At 36.0% G+C, this 16,587-nt stretch overlaps 1 protein-coding gene across 8 annotated transcripts in view; it reads right to left on the bottom strand.

Annotated features, from left to right (window-relative positions):
* Window positions 1–16,587, bottom strand: part of STAU2 (staufen double-stranded RNA binding protein 2) — a 318,840-nt gene that overhangs the window by 178,651 nt on the left and 123,602 nt on the right. For all 8 annotated transcript variants that reach the window (XM_032869185.1, XM_032869184.1, XM_032869189.1 and 5 more), the window contains 4 exons: window positions 15,708–15,867; window positions 14,311–14,418; window positions 12,007–12,219; window positions 1,319–1,456 (listed from right to left, as the gene is read on the bottom strand). In XM_032869185.1, coding sequence (XP_032725076.1) covers window positions 1,319–1,456; window positions 12,007–12,219; window positions 14,311–14,418; window positions 15,708–15,867 — 619 coding nt within the window. The remainder of the gene's footprint in view (window positions 1–1,318; window positions 1,457–12,006; window positions 12,220–14,310; window positions 14,419–15,707; window positions 15,868–16,587) is intronic.

The raw sequence follows: 16,587 nt of genomic DNA, 5'->3' as shown, positions 1-16,587 counted from the left end.
AGTTTCAGCTTAGGTCATGATCTTGGGTCATGAGATCAAGCCCTGTGTCAGGCTTCACACTCAGCACAGAGTCTGACTGGGATTCTTTCCCTCTTCCTCCTCCTCCATCTCTGCCCCTCCCCTGGCTTGTGTGCATAGGCACTCTCTCTCGCTCGCTCTCAAATAAATAAATAAAATCTTAAAAAAAAAAAAAAGATATGTATGAAAAGTTAATAAATATACTACGTGTTACTACCAAAATGTCCACCACATGGTGAGGACTTAGTAGATATATATGGGTTTTAACTGGATTACATTAAAGGTGAGATCCACGGGTCTGACTGGAAAAAGTTTCTTTGACAAGCCAATTATAATAAAAAGTTTTGGGACAATAAGGGGAATTTAAATATGGACTGAGTATTAGATGATTCTAATGAATATGAATCGTGCCTAATGTAAGAACATAAAGGAAAACTTCCATATTTTTTAATGATATACACTAAGTAGGTAAGCTGAAATGGTATGTGGCTAGATATTAGCTCTGAAATACCTCAAGAAAAAATGGAAGGGAGGGAAGGAGGAAAGAAAAATTGACAGCTGAAGCAAGTGTGGCAGAAAAAGTCTTCATTGTTGTGTTTGGATATTAGTCATACTCCTCATATGCCACTGCTAGTCCATTATATTATTGTTTACAGTTTACTATTAAATATAACCACCTTGGATATGTTTGAAATTTACATAATAAGAATCTAAGGTTTCTTTGATATTGGGGCTTAAGTTGGCAAATGAAGATAAACAGGCAGAATTTTAAAAGGCGGGTATTTTAGGCATTGTACCTCAATCTGCAACCTCTTAATCTCTAGAGGCCTAAATCTCAGTGGTTCTGAGTCTCTCGGTCCTCACCAGAGTTAGGTAGGAAGTCAGCTTTCTTTTCTTAATTTTCCAGATAACCCAAAAAAGCTCATGCTCTTGGCCCTATTCCATCTACGACATCTATCTCCTAAATGATGTTTCTAATTCCATCTGTATCCTTGTTCCCAGTTGTTAACAGCCTCCGGCTGGAAACTTTAATATAAGTTAGAGATAGGCACTCTACACTAGAAACTCCGTGGTCAATAACCTGTGTGAACTCACAGTCCCTTCAAAAACCCAGACTGTCTATTTTAACATGTCCTTGACACTTGAATGTTTCAACCAAGTTGGTAGGTGGGCCTAGAAGGAAGGAATGTTATTAGTTCCTAGTTTGCCTTTCCCCCATGTCTCTTTTACAACCTGGGTGTTTCCAATTTTTTTTTTCAGTGTTTCAAAAAATTTTTTCTAATATAAATGTTAGAAATACCTGCATCACAAACTCCCGACGTCGGGGCATTCCTCTTTCTGAAAGCAGAACATAATCTGGCTCCTTTTCCTTTTTGGCCTGTTGAATTTGAGCCAGGCGGCTAATGGGGTTCATTCCTTGACCGTATTCTGGTCCAGCCTAAAAAATAATTTCAGAAAAAATCTCAAAACATGTTTTGTAAACTTGTTTTTGGATCCTTAAAGAAAGTGCGGTTCTCCCCTCACCCTCTGCAACCCAAAACCAAAACTAGAGAAGATAATGTGACTGGTTAGTCATTTAAAAAGATTTATAAAGGTAAATCATAGAATGGATCTGAAACAAAGGCTTCTATGGGATTTAGGGCTCAAAGGTGTTATTGGTAAGTTGGGTCAAGTCTGCTTTTCAAATCTTCAATATATTAGAGCTGCTTCACAACTTCTATTCATCAAAAAACACCAAAAAGGGGGGCACCTGGGTAGCTCTGAGGTTGAGCATCTGACTTTGGTTCTGTTTGAGCATCTGACTTTGGTTCTGGTCATAGTCTCCTGTTCCTGGGATTGAGCCCTGCATAGGGCTCCATGCTCAGTAGGGAGTTTGCTTGTCTCTCTCCCTCTGCCTCTCCCAGGGCTCATGTTATCTCTCTCTCCACCCCACTCAAATAAATGGATAAAATCTTAAACACACACACACACACACACACACACCAAAAAGAATGTAAGAAGACAAGCCATGAACTAGGAAAAGATACCTGAAATACATATAACTAAAAAAAGATATACCCAGTACCTAAAATACATATCCTTTTAATTTTTTATTTAAACCAACTGAGCTACTCAGGTGCCCCAAAATATATTTTTTTCAACTCCTAGAGTATTAAGACAATGTAAAAGAAAAATAGGCAAAAGAGGTGAATAGATATTTAACAGAAGAAAAAAATATGAAAAAATAATCTCATTAAGACTCAGAAAATGCATGTTAAAACCATAGTGAGACACTATTTCATACCCATCCACTTACCAAAAATTAAGAAGTCTGACAGCCCCAATTAGTGAGGATGCAGAGTAACAAAAACCTATACAATACTGGGGCACCTGGCTGGCTCAATCAAGCGAGCAGGCAATTCTTGATCTTGGGGCCGTGAGTTCAAGCCCCACACTGGGTGTAGAGATTACTAAAAAATAAATAAACTTAAAAAAAAAAAACAACTTATACAGTGATAGTAATATAAATTGAAAAACAATTTGGCAAAGACAAAAACCAGTAGCCTACTCACAGGCATGTTATATCCCTAGTAAACTGTTGCCCATACGCACGAGCTCACACATACAAGAATATCCAGAGCTACATTATTTGAAATAGCAAAAAAATCTAGAAACAACCCGAACAGTCATCAGTAAAAAATAAATAAATTATGGCATATTTATAGAGTTGAGTGGCATATAACAATGAAAATGAATTAGTGGTGGCTCAGGTCATGATCCCAGGGTCCTGGGATTGAGTCCCGCAACGCACTCCTTGCTCAGCGGAGTAATAAATAATTAAATTTATTTATTAATAAATAATTAAAATCTTTAAAAAAAAGAAAAGAAAAGGGGTGCCTGGGTCGCTCAGTGGGTTAAAGCCTCTGCCTTCGGCTCAGGTCACGATCCCAGAGTCCTGGGATCGAGCCCCGCCATCGGGCTCTCTGCTTGGCAGGGAGCCTGCTTCCCTTCCTCTCACTCTCTGCCTGCCTCTCTGCCTACTTGTGATCTCTGTCTGTCAAATAAATAAATAAAATCTTTAAAAGAAAAAAAGAAAATGAATTAAGGATAGCTACATGCCTCAAAATGATTGATTTTTTTTAAAAAAAGCTTTAAGAAAAGCAAGCACAGAAGAATAAATACAGGATGATATAATTTATGTAAAGCCCACTAAAACCACAAAACACTGCTGAAATTAAATGAGATCTCAATAAATGGACAGACATATATGGTCATGGATCAGAAGACTCAATATTCTTAAAATGTCATTTCTCTTCAAACTGATCAATTCATTGCAATCCCAATCAAAATCCCATGTTTGGGCTTTTTCTTGTAATAATTCATAAGCTAATGCTAAGATTCATGTAGAAATGCAAAAGACAAATAAACAAATGACTGAAAAATAGAACTGGAGGACCCAGACTACCTGAATTCAAGATTTATTATAAAGCTATGGCAATCAAGACAGTATGTATAGTATTGGCATAAAGATAGACAAAGAGATTAATGAAACACAGCAACATCCAGAAACAGACCCATACAAATATGGTCAACTGATTTTTGACAAAGGTGCAAAAGCAATTCATTGGAGAAAGGGCAGTCTTTTCAACCACTGGTACCAGAACAACTGAATATTCATAGGCAAAAAAAGAAAAACTCTGAAACTTCATACCTCACACCATTATAAAAAAAATAACTCAAATGGTTTACAGACTTAAATTTAATATGTGTAACCATAAAACTTCCAGAAGAAAATACAGGTGAAATTTTTGTGACTTGGTTAGGTGAAAACTGCTTAGGTACAACCCTAAAATCATATTCCATAAAAATAATAAACAGGAATTTTTCAGAATTAGTAATTTCTCTTCTTTCAAAAGGACAAGTAATAGGCTTGGAGAAAATATTTGCAAGCCACATATCTGATCAAGAACTTGTGGGGGGAGGGGAGTAAAATAGGTAAAGGGGATTAAGAGATATAAACTTCCAGTTATAAAATAAATAAGCCATAGGGATGTAATGTACAGCATAAGGAATGTAGTCGGTAATATTATAACAACTTTGTATGGTGACAGATGGTAACTAGACTTCATGGGGATCATTTCATAATGTATAAAAATATTGAAACACTATGATGTACACCTGAAACTAAGAGGATATTGCATGTCATTTATGCTTCAATAAAAAAAAAAAAGAATTCTCACTGAAAAATAACTTGTATCCTAAGTATATGAAGACCTCTCAAAATTCAGTAATAAATTTATTATTATTTAAATTTTATTATTTTTATTATTTAAATTCTCTAATTTTTTAAATGGGCAAAAGATCTGAAGAACACTTCATCAAGCTTCATGTGCTACCAAACACATAAAAATGCTCAGTATCATTAGTCACTGCAGAAATGTGAATTAAGGACGCCTGGGTGGCTCAGTTGGTTGGACGACTGCCTTCGGCTCAGGTCATGATCCTGGAGTCCCGGGATCGAGTCCCGCATCGGGCTCCCAGCTCCACGGGGAGTCTGCTTCCCTCTCTGACCTTCTCCTTGCTCATGCTCTCTCTCACTGTCTCTCTCTCAAATAAATAAATAAAATCTTTAAAAAAAAAAAAAAAAAAAAGAAATGTGAATTAAAACCACAATGAGGTATCAATACACATGTATCTGCACAACTGAAATTCAAGACTATACTATGTATTAGAAAGGACACATGGCTGATGAGAATACAAAACAGTATATTCATGTTAAGAAACAACTGGCCATCTCTTAAAATGTTGAATATATACCTACTAAATGACCAAGTCATTCACTTCCAAGCATTTACCACTCCCTCCTAAAAAAAGGAAAGCTTAGCCCATGAGATTTATACAGAAATGTTCATAGCAGCTTTATTTATAGCCCCAAGTGAGAAACATACAAAATATCCACCAAAGGATGAATGTGTAAACAAAGGTTGGTGTAATTATACGACAAAATACTACTGGCACTAAAATAGAACCAATAACTGATACACGGAACACCATGAATGAATCTTGAAATGATTTATGCTAAGTGAAAGAAGCCAGCCAAAAAAGGGGTAGTTTCTTGGGAACAGAAGATGGGAGGAATTATAGAGGGCAATGAGGAAACTTCTGGGAACGATGGATAGGTTCATTACCTGGATTATGGTCATGGTAACAAAGGTGTACACATATATCAAAACATATCAAATCATATGCTTTAAATATGTACACTTCATTATATATCAACTATACCTCAACAAAGCTGTTTTAAAAGCTAACTAACCAAATGCCATTTTTTCAGAAAAACAAACATATAGTAAAATTATAAGGTAAGGAATTGTTAAATATAAAACCAATGATTATGATTAACTATGTGAGGTGGTATATGGATGTGACAGAAGAGGGGCTCACACAGAGCTTCAATCTCACTGAGAAACATTTTATATTCAAGTTGGGCAGTAGGTCTTACTTTTACTTAGTATGCTTTTTAACTTACAAACAAATATTATATAAACCATTTAGAAGACACTCTATTTTTAACACTATATGGGTAATGTTTGTGAGGAAAACTTTTTAAATCTTTTTAAACTTACATATGGCTGTTTTAGTGCCTTCTAAAAGGTTTAAAAACAAAAAAAAAAAACTTTGCAAATCTCTGTGGATATGAACTTTCTTCATATATTATTTCTAGAAATAAAGCTTTATATTTATCACATGGTCAAAACCTTATTTCCAGCAGTGAAAATTTCTTCTAAAACAGGTATAAGAGACAAGGGTTATCAATATGTTACAGATGATGGATGTTACACTAAACTTATGTATACAGTGAGCTCCTCCTAAGAACTGCTGGGTCTCAACCATATCTAATTTGGTGCTGTAGGTCAGATCCTGCACTATCTTTTAAATTATGTTTATGATTTTGGACTTTATCCATGGAGCAATGGGAAATTACTAAAAGATTTCAAGCAGAGGCATGACATGATCTGACTGATGTCTCTAAAAGATAACACTTTTTAAAAGATCAGTTGATATCAAAAGTATTATAAGAAGACCAATTAAAAACCTGCTAGAGCAGTTCAAGCAAGAGAAGATTGTGAGCTGAATCAAAAGGGTGGCAGAGGAATGGGAAAAAATGTACCAACTTAAGAAATTCTTAACCTGAGAATCGATTCAACAGGACTTGACTGATTAGATAAAATGGCTAAGAAAGAAGTTAAAAATGACTCACGGGAAGATATTCGCAAATGACACTACAAAGGGCTGATATCCAAGATCTATAAAGAACTCCTCAAACTCAACACACACAAAACAGATAATCACATCAAAAAATGGGCAGAAGACATGAACAGACACTTCTCCAAAGAAGACATACAAATGGCTAACAGACATATGAAAAAATGTTCATCATCATTAGCCATCAAGGAGATTCAAATCAAAACTACATTGAGAGTCCACCTTATACCAGTCAGAATGGCCAAAATTAACAAGACAGTAAACAGCAAGTGTTGGAGAGGATGGGGAAAAAGGGGAACCCTCTTACACTGTTGGTGGGAATGCAAGTTGGTGCAGCCACTTTGGAAAACAGTGTGGAGATTCCTTAAGAAAATTAAAAATAGAGCTACCCTATGACCCTGCAATTGCACTACTGGGTATTTACCCCAAAGATACAAATGTAGTGAAAAGAAGAGCCATCTGTACCCCCAATGTTCATAGAAACAATGGCCACAGTTGCCAAACTGTGGAAAGAACCAAGATGTCCTTCCACGGACGAATGGATAAAGAAGATATCGTCCATATATACAATGGAGCATTATGTGTCCATCAGAAAGGATGAGTACCCAACTTTTGCATCAACATGGACGGGACTGGAAGAGATTATGTTGAGTGAAATAAGTCAAGCAGAGTCAATTATCATATGGTTTCACTTACTTATGGAGCATAAGGAATAACATGGAGGACATTGGGAGATGGAGAGAAGCGAGTTGGGGGAAACTGGAAGGGAACACAAACCATGAGAGACTGTGGACTCTGAGAAGCAAACGGAGGGTTTGGGAGGGAAGGGGGTGGGGGGCTGGGTGAGCCTGGTGGTGAGTATTATGGAGGGCACGTATTGCATGGAGCACTGGGTGTGGTGCATAAACAGTGAATTTTGGAATATTGAAAAAAAAATTAAATTAAATTTTTAAAAAAATGACTCCCAGGCTTTTGTTTCAGCAGCAGGATGGTGATGCCAGGTACTGTGATAAGTAATGCTGGAGGAGAAGGAGGTTATGATGACTTTGATGTGCCTGCGAAATTACAAAGTGAAGATGTCCAAGATGCAGTGTAGAGCACAGAAGAGAATTTGGGAATCATCTATATAAAGAATGAATTGAAGCCCTAAAAGTATGAACAGCAACCTAGGGGAGAGTAAGAGAAGAAAAAGACTTAGAACTTTAGTACTGTAATAGGTAGAAGAGGAAAGGAAAATGTTAACTTTTGATAAAATAATGGTTACTACCTCTACTTACATACCAGAAAAATGGAAACTAAATGAATTATAAAGGAAGTAAAGTACTGGTAAGAAAAGATGAATACAGACAATAAGTTGTAAGTCTAAGATTGGGGTATCAGTAAAAAGGTGAAAGGAAGCCTTTGAGTCTAGCATAAGAAGCCTGCCTAGCTCATGAAGATATTGAAATAAAAATGTATTTTCAGGGGTGCCTGGGTGGCTCAGTGGGTTAAAGCCTCTGCCTTTGGCTCAGGTCATGATCTCAGAGTCCTGGGATCGAGCCCCACATCGGGCTCTCTACTCAGCAGGGAGCCTGCTTCCTCCTCTCTCTCTGCCTGCCTCTCTGCCTACTTGTAATCTCTGTCTGTCAAATAAATAAATAAAATCTTTAAAAAAAAATGTATTTTCAATGATACATTGTCTCCATTGTTTAATTTGCCTCTTTTATAAAAATGTTCTTAAGTTCCATGGGGCACCTGGGTGGCTCAGTTGGTTAAGCATTTGACTCCTGATTTTGGCTCAGGTCATGATCTCAGGGCTATGAGACTGAGCCCCGCATCCAGCTCCACACTTGGCATGGAGCCTGCTTAAGATTCTCTCTCTTCCTCTCCCCCTGCCCCTTCCTCCCTCCTCTTAGAAAAAATGGCAAGTTCCAAAACACTGTTGTTGATATGGATTCCAGTGACAAAAAAATGAGATGCTTAAATCCAATTTGATAATAATGAAGTCTGAGAACATAAAGATTGGCTGTTCCTTCCCTTGATTGAAATTAACTATTAGCATCCTTGACAGTTAAGTTATTCCTTGGATAGCAAGTTTTATGTTATCTTTCCACAAACTAGTATAAAAGTCTTGTAACTGTTGTGTCCAGAAAATTTTATCTCCAACATCAGAAACACTTCCCATCTTACAGAAGAGAACTACATTAAAAAATAAAATATAAACCCAGAGACATCCATAGGGCAGTCTTACATTTTAACAAGGTAATTCTGTACAGTTAATTTTAAAATCCAAAAAGACTTCACAATCAACCAGTTTCAAATGGGCACTAGAATCAGACGTGACTAGACCTGGAACCTGTTACACGATCTTGGGTAAGTTTCTTAAACATCAAGGATCCTATCTGTAAAACAGGATAACAGCTACATCACAGCATGATTAAGAAAATTAAAATAATGTGATATTTTATTTTAAATAAAATCAAAGTAAATCATCAACAATTTATTCTCTGCTTCTACTGCATAATAAGGAACTGGAGAGCCTAGATGTATAAGACCTATAAGGAAGGATAAAAATGCTGCAAACTAAGATATTATTTCAACCTACCCATTTATTGGCCCACTATACTTAAAATTATCTAGATTCCAACTCATTGTATGCATGCTGCTTTCTCAAAATAACCTTACATTTCAGAAGATGTCTATAGATTTTATTTTAACATAAGACAGACATGGTACAAATAATTCCAAGTGTGATGTATGCGAGGAAAAATGCAGAGGCAAACCTAATCCGGGAGTAGGGGAGAACAAAGAAGGCTTCCCTAAAGAAGTCAAGTTCAAGCTGAGATCTGAATGGTGGATAGGAAGAAAGTTCTGGAATAACATGCTCATATACTAGAAGTAGCAGCAAAAAATACTGAAAATTCAAAATGTTTATCCCCAATCTGGGGAATAACATCGAAACAATAATTTTGCCTTTAATGAGGCAATGAGGGTTATGTTTATATTCTATCATAAAAACGTACAGATCTTTTCTAGTCTAATGGCTCACTATTTGTAACTTATTAAGATTCAACTTAGTTGGGGCGCCTGGGTGGCTCAGTGGGTTAAGCTCTGCCTTCAGCTCAGATCATGATCTTAGGATCATGGGATCGAGCCCCACATCGGGCTCTCTGCTCAGTAGGGAGCCTGCTTTCCCCTCTCTCTCTCTTCCTGCCTCTCTGCCTACTTGTGATCTCTCTCTCTCTCCCTGTCAAATAAATAAATAAAATCTTAAAATGGATTCAATTTAGTTTAATAAATTAGTTGGAAATTAATGTGACCAGTTTTGTGCTGCCATTCTGATGCAGAGCAGTGTTCTTCCATCATGGAAAAGCTAAAGATTTTATATATAAAATGACTTAAGACAAACAAAAAAACCAAAACAGACTCACTAATACAGAGAACAAACTGATGGTTGGCAGAGGGAAGGGGAATTGGTGAAATAGGTGACAGGGATTAAGAGCTAAAAACTTCCAGTTACAAAATAAGTTACAAAGATGAAAAGTATAGCATAGAAAATATAGTCAATAATAGTGTTATAATGAAGTGACAAATAGTGACCAAATACTCAGTAATATGTAGAGTGTTGAGTCGGTATATTGTACACCTGACACTAATATTTCATTGTATTTCTACTTTGTATTTCTACAAAAATTATTTTTAAAAAATTGAAGAAAATAGACCATGGATATATTCACATACATATAAAATGTGAATAGAGTTACATATGAAATAACAATAGTTAATCTTTATTGAGCACTTATAATTTATATCATTAATAAATATTTAATAATAATTACTAATGCATTCTGTGTATAATTCAGTTAACACGTAACAATCCTATGAAGCAAGTTCAATTATTATTCCTACTTTCATAAATAAAGAAATATAAGACTATAAAAGTTAGGTAAACTTACTCAGGTCACAGGGACTCATACTCAAAACTGATTCTAAACATTATGTTCTTAAAGCCACATCCTACTCCCTAACCACGTGATAGGAATGAAAGCCAGCCCTCAGAACCAGCAGGACTCAGGACATGTGGATCTATTTGGTATTATTTTTCGTCTACCTTACATGTAAGGTAGAATGCTATTTCAGGGAACACATAACCCACACCTTCTCAGGGAGATAATGATAGTATTTATTAAGAAGAACACATGTACGGGGTGCCTGGGTGGCTCAGTCCGTTAAGTGTCTGCCTTCGGCTCAGGTCATGATCCCAGCATCCTGGGATCCAGCCCTGAATCGGGCTCCTTGGTCAACAGGGAGCCGCTTCTCCCTCTCCCTCTGCCTGTCACTCCCTCTGCTTGTATCCTCTATCAAATAAAATCTTTTTTTTTTTTTAAATAAGAGGAACACACGTTTATATATTTATGTAAATACATATGCATGTATCTTTAAATTAAACAAAGGTGCAAAAGGCAGAAAGTCTATAAAAATACTGTAGTTGTACCATTGTACAATCTAAACAAAAGAGGTTCATCAAAGAGAAAATGTACAGTTGACCCCTGAACAATGTGGGGGAGCAAACACCTATGCCCTACTCAGTCAAAAATCCATATATAACTTCTTTTTGTTTTGATTCCCCCAAAACTTAAATACTAATAACCTACGGTTGATCAGAAGCCTCACTAATAACTTAAAACAGTGAATTAACACATATTCTATGTGTTATGCATGTTACATGTATTATAAGGAAAAGAAAATACATTTACCATACTGTAGTTACAGGGAAAATCTGCATATAAATGGACACATGTTGTTCAAGGGCTAACCCTGCTTCATTTTTGTAATCCTTGATGTGTAGAGCCTAAGCAGAAGTTCGCTAAGTGACACTGACTTGGCAACTGACACGCTAGCAGCTGAAGGCCTTCTGTGAATGGAACTCGAGCTCATGTACCGCCTACATACTGAGCACTCACAGGCAGCATCCCGTACTCAGTGCTGAAATCATCTCATTCCTTTTTTGCTTTTTGGTGGTGGTGGTGTAAACAACAACAAAAAATCTGCTCTAGTAAAAGAAAGAGTTACAACATCTTGAAAAATGCGTGCTCTGTTTTCTTCTTTGGCAAGGTATACGTGAGGGAAAGAATAGAAACAAAACACTACCACTTACCTCACAGGGCTGCTATGAGGATTAAATGTGATACAGCACGTGAAATGCTGGGACACACAGTGCTTTATGCGCACTAGCTGCGGCTGCTCTCACCAGCACTGGTATCATTCACGCGATTATTACCCTGTAACCTACCACCATTTCAGGATATCCCGAGAAGTCACTATAGCACAGACTAGCATGCGGAAAGAAGACAGGACTGGAAATCAGAGTAGTTCAAGTTGCTCTGCAGCCGCAGGTGAATCAGAGTGAGCGAAGTCTTTGGACATGCTTCACAAAACCTTAGTTGTGAAAAAGGGGTAACGTCCTCTATCTTGCACAGTCCTGATGAGAAGCACACTAAAGGTGATCCTGAATTAGAAAGTATCTTTAAAAACCATAGAGAACAATAAATATGGAAGGTATGATTGTTTAATGAACAAATGCAGGTGTCCAGTGTCTAAAAGCAACACAGAATAGTTATTAATTTACAGTCCAGGGCCTCCCTTGACTCTGAGGCATAGAACCCACAGGTGTAGGTGCCTGCCCCACAGAAAAACTTTTATCTAGAGTTACCATCCTACTGATACAGCGAAACTAACCAGTGTTCACAAGCACACACTTACCTTTACTATTGTTTTAGGGCGTTTTTTAAAAAATAATTTTGGCTTTTCAACCACAGGAAGAGGTGGAAGTTTCTTAAGCTCCTGGAGGACGGTGGTGGCAGCACGCTTCTTGGAAAGTTTTTTGCTATTTCCCTCTCCTTCTGCAGAGAACTCTCCCACTGACACCCGAGTAACAAAGCTTTTCATATGCGGTGGTCCACTTTCTTTAATAACCTATTAAATATAATTAAAATATTTCATATAGGCACTTAAGAAATGTTCTCATCGCATGAATCTTTTTAAAATGTTCATATCATAATCAAAATTTAAATTATAAAGAATTATGCCAAAATTATAGATTTCTTTAATAAAGTTATATAGATATTATATAGGCACATTCACTTATGATCCTTATGATGCTTAATGAACTGAAGTCGAAAGAAAAAAATAAGTATATTCAATTCATAGTCAAAATTTGTGTTTTACTAGCTTAAAATAGGCAATTCTAATTATTGTGACCCAGTTTCTTACGGAACAGAAAATTAAGAATATAAAACACACCATATTGGATTACATACACAGACCATCCAAAACAATAATTTGTATTTAACTGTGTACATCTCTAATTTCTTCCCTATAATAAGTTACGAAGTACAAGACTACTTCTTCCTGGGGATCTCTAGCCCATAAAGCGTCCTTCATGTGGAAGCCTCTCAAAAATAACTTATGGGTAAAAATAACCTATTTTTGATGGAGTCCTCAAAGGCTGTTTTATAGAAAGGAATGTTTACTTTCTGCAACATCTTAAAAAGGTAAGTAGACATACCATAAAAAAATACCTATCTTAGAAATGGAATAGCTGTGAATGTTCCTAAACATTCTGTATTCTTTAAACTATGCCAGCTTTTGGAGGAAAGATGCCTTCCAAAACCCAAATGCTCAGAACTTTAATCTCCTTCAAAATCCTGACCTATAAAAGATACCCTAGTTAAACAGTTTACCATTTAACTTTATATTAAAATTCTGTCTTCTAATATTAGATACCAATTAGGAAAGGAAAAGGGAAACAATACAGGATACAAAACAACACAGTTGGATTGTATTCAATTGGATTAATTCAATAATGCTGGATTCTTATTATCTCAATAATCCAACACTACTGGGGATAAGAAAACTTATGATAATCATACTTCCTATTTAATTTCAGTTTACTAGCTGAAACATCAAAAATGTTTATTTTAATTACTTTGATGGATAGCCCCTTCAATTAAAAAAAAAAGTATGTGCTTAACAAACTTGACAGAATACTAAATATCTGATCTTGTATTACTCACATTAGATCGTCATTATGAAAACTAAATATTCTATACTATATTAATGCTTCCAAGGACTTCTAAGACTTATAAAACTGTTCCTATTCATTGTAGCCTTTAAAAGGCCCATGTTCAATAACTTTTGAGTATATGTAATTACTTTTGATAGGTTTTCTAGATCTCCCCCATCATTTCTTGGTGGAACCAACAGACCCCCCCCAAGTACATTCCATCCCTGCTTTCCTCATTTTGCTGCTTTTAATCTGCCATAGGATGAGAGATCAGATAAGCCAACTGAGGAGAACTGTGTCTAAGGACAGGTTCTCAGTCAAGGTCAGTTGATCTTGGCAGTAAATAAAATGTGGGAGCTTTCTAGTCAGTGAACATCCATAATTTGAAGGATACTCCATAACCATTTCAGCTTATTTCCTGGGTTTTGCCTATTTTCTAGATATCTGAGTTACAAAATTAGTGACCTCTTAATAAAGGAGGTTATTATAATAATTAAAAATTTTTCCCTTTTAAATTTCACATTTTGTAAACATTTTGTGACATGTTTATCTGGTTGTAGAGACCTGCTTAATTACTTCCTAGTGATTTATTAGTAAAAGTTAAATTTAAACCTATTCTGGTTCCACAAATTTAGAAGAATTTAGTAGTTAATATATATATGTCACTATTAACTTGAATACTTTCAATTTAATCCTATTAAAAACACCAAACCTTACTACAAATTACCTTATGCTCACAAAATAAATTTTATGATGAAAACTAAAATGTCATATATACAAATTATTTAATGCAGAAAAGTCAAAGAGATCAGCAGAAATCCATGATATTATAGTAGTTCTATTTTCCCCAGGGCCCATATGATTTCATGCTACACAGTTTGAACATAAGGAAGCACATTAACTCTTTCAGGATACTAGTATGCCGGCTGATTAATTTGTTTGCTTATTTTAAATAGTGAGGAGCAGGGGAGAGAAATGAAAGATCACTACTGAGCACATACCTCAAAACTGACGGGCATATTTCGCTTCAGAGCAATTTCAAACACTAAGCTGATCTCAGATTTATTCGCATCTTTGTCATCATCCATTTCTTTTCCTGATTCGCCATTCTAAATCACAAAAAATAGTATGACGATGAATCTTCGCTTTGTAACAAACTCTACATATATTTACAATTAAGATGCCTATTTAAAATACAGTAAGAAACAAGAAACCAGAGACTGTATCTTGTGGGTTCCTATCCATATAACAACAGGAGTGGTGGGCTTTGCTGAGACACTTTTTTGTAATTTAATTTTTAGGGGTTTTTGTTTTTCATTTTTTTTTTGTTTTTTGCTCCAAGTGGAAGGATAAATGCTGAGTGTGGAAATCTTTTACTTAACCATATACTAATTTGAATTCATACTACGTCCCCAGACTCAATTCTCTGTCTATCCCCCAACCACACAGACACACAACACTTTCCCTGATATTCTAATACGCTTCTTAATCTTCTGTGAAGACCAAATTATAGAAAGCTTATGGGATGCAAATCAGGATTTTGGAGCTCTATGTCTGGCTCTGACATCAATTTGGTTATCCCCTTCTTGAACACATAATTCTGAAGAGATTCATATATATTGAATCCAGAGTATTAGAGATAAAAAGATCAAGAGACAGTATTCCTACTGCCAAGAAACTTATGACTTAGTGTGAAAACAGATAAGCAAACAGATTAAGAGTTATAATGAAAGTGTACAAGCAGAAAAATACCTAAGTCAGCCATTAACTAAGATGAATCTCAAAGGGGGAGGACAAGAGGTTTGAGGGCAGGGGAAATGTAGGGGTTGAACAGAACAGTTTGCAATAACTAAGTGGAGAGCTCAAAAACGATGTGACTTGTAAGATATGTCTGAGCCAAAGATACTATTTTGAAATCAATAGAGAAGGCTGCTAAAGCCATGGGAATAGGTGCAATTACTCAACATCAGCCTTGATACCCTGGTCTGTAAAATAAAATAGGACTGAAACAAATCTATGAAAATCTCTTCCACTTGAAACTCCTTGATTCTAAATGAACACAATGTAATCTATGCTCAATAAACATAGCATTAAATGAAGGGTAAATGAATGCAACTTCTCAAGCTTATTCACATCCCCAAATACTATGCTGCCTGAGAAGTAAAATCCATAGGTGGACCAAAGTTCTCAAAGGTTAAGGTCATCCTAGCAGGAACACATGAGTCTGGTACAGTAGACAGGTGATCTGAGAAGGAAATCATAGCAGGTCACTACTCTAATATTCTTTCCTATCAGAAGAGATTATTTCTTTTATTTTTAGAAACACGTTTATTTGTCTTATCAATAATCTCACTGGGGAACTACAAGGAAGAGACTGTCACATGTAGCGGCAACATACCTGAGGTGACTTTTCCGGAATAGGTTCATTCTGCAATGCTTGAAGGGCTTTCATTGCAGCATTGTGTCTAGCAGCTTGTCGAGTCTTTCCTTCCCCAAAAAATTCATTATTTCCTACAGTCAGCTGAACATAAAAGATCTTGGGCATTGGGCAATGATACCTAAGATAAGAAAATAAAAATATTAATGTTAGTTCAGTAAAGCCATTCTGTAATCATGAGTAAGATTTGTTTTCTTGAAAATGATAGCAACCACATAAGGTACTATATACTCTCTTACTCACCCTAGCCAAGTATTAACCTCATGAACGTATTTATAAAAGATAAAATATGAGTCAATATAGCTGTAGACGTATTTCTCCATGAAAAGCACATTATAGAAAACAATATTAAATATAATATAATAGAAATTATTCAATTATATCACAAAAAACTTTTAATAGAGGTTTTCAGCCAGATCTTGAGAGATGTGAGCCAAGTGGTCTGGTGCTGAAGGGGGCCACAACAGAGGCAGGAGACTGGTAAGCCCACTTAGGGGACAACATGCAGAGGACAGTGACTTCAGCAGAAGACAGTTATGGCTAGACATAGGAGGGGAAGAGAGATGGAGCTACTACTCCATTCCAAAGGAATAAGTCCTTTGCCAAGTAACAAGAAGATCAGACTGAATATAAGAGAGAATGGGAACATAAGCCGATTCTTAAGCAGGTAAGCAATATCATAATAAAATATATTTAAAGAAAACATTTTTAGCAGGTTTGTGTCCAACAACTGATGGAGTTACAACTAGAAAGCAGTAGTGATGTAAATATGAAGGGGAAAAAAGGGCTGAATGAAGAAAGAACTAGAAGAAATTAAGAAAAAATTAAGAGGATATGTAAT

The sequence above is a fragment of the Lontra canadensis genome, unplaced genomic scaffold (genome assembly GCF_010015895.1).
Source record: "Lontra canadensis isolate GAN:19392208 unplaced genomic scaffold, GSC_riverotter_1.0 scaffold37, whole genome shotgun sequence".
Classification (NCBI taxonomy): domain Eukaryota; kingdom Metazoa; phylum Chordata; class Mammalia; order Carnivora; family Mustelidae; genus Lontra; species Lontra canadensis.
This window is presented reverse-complemented; position numbering and strand designations above follow the sequence as displayed.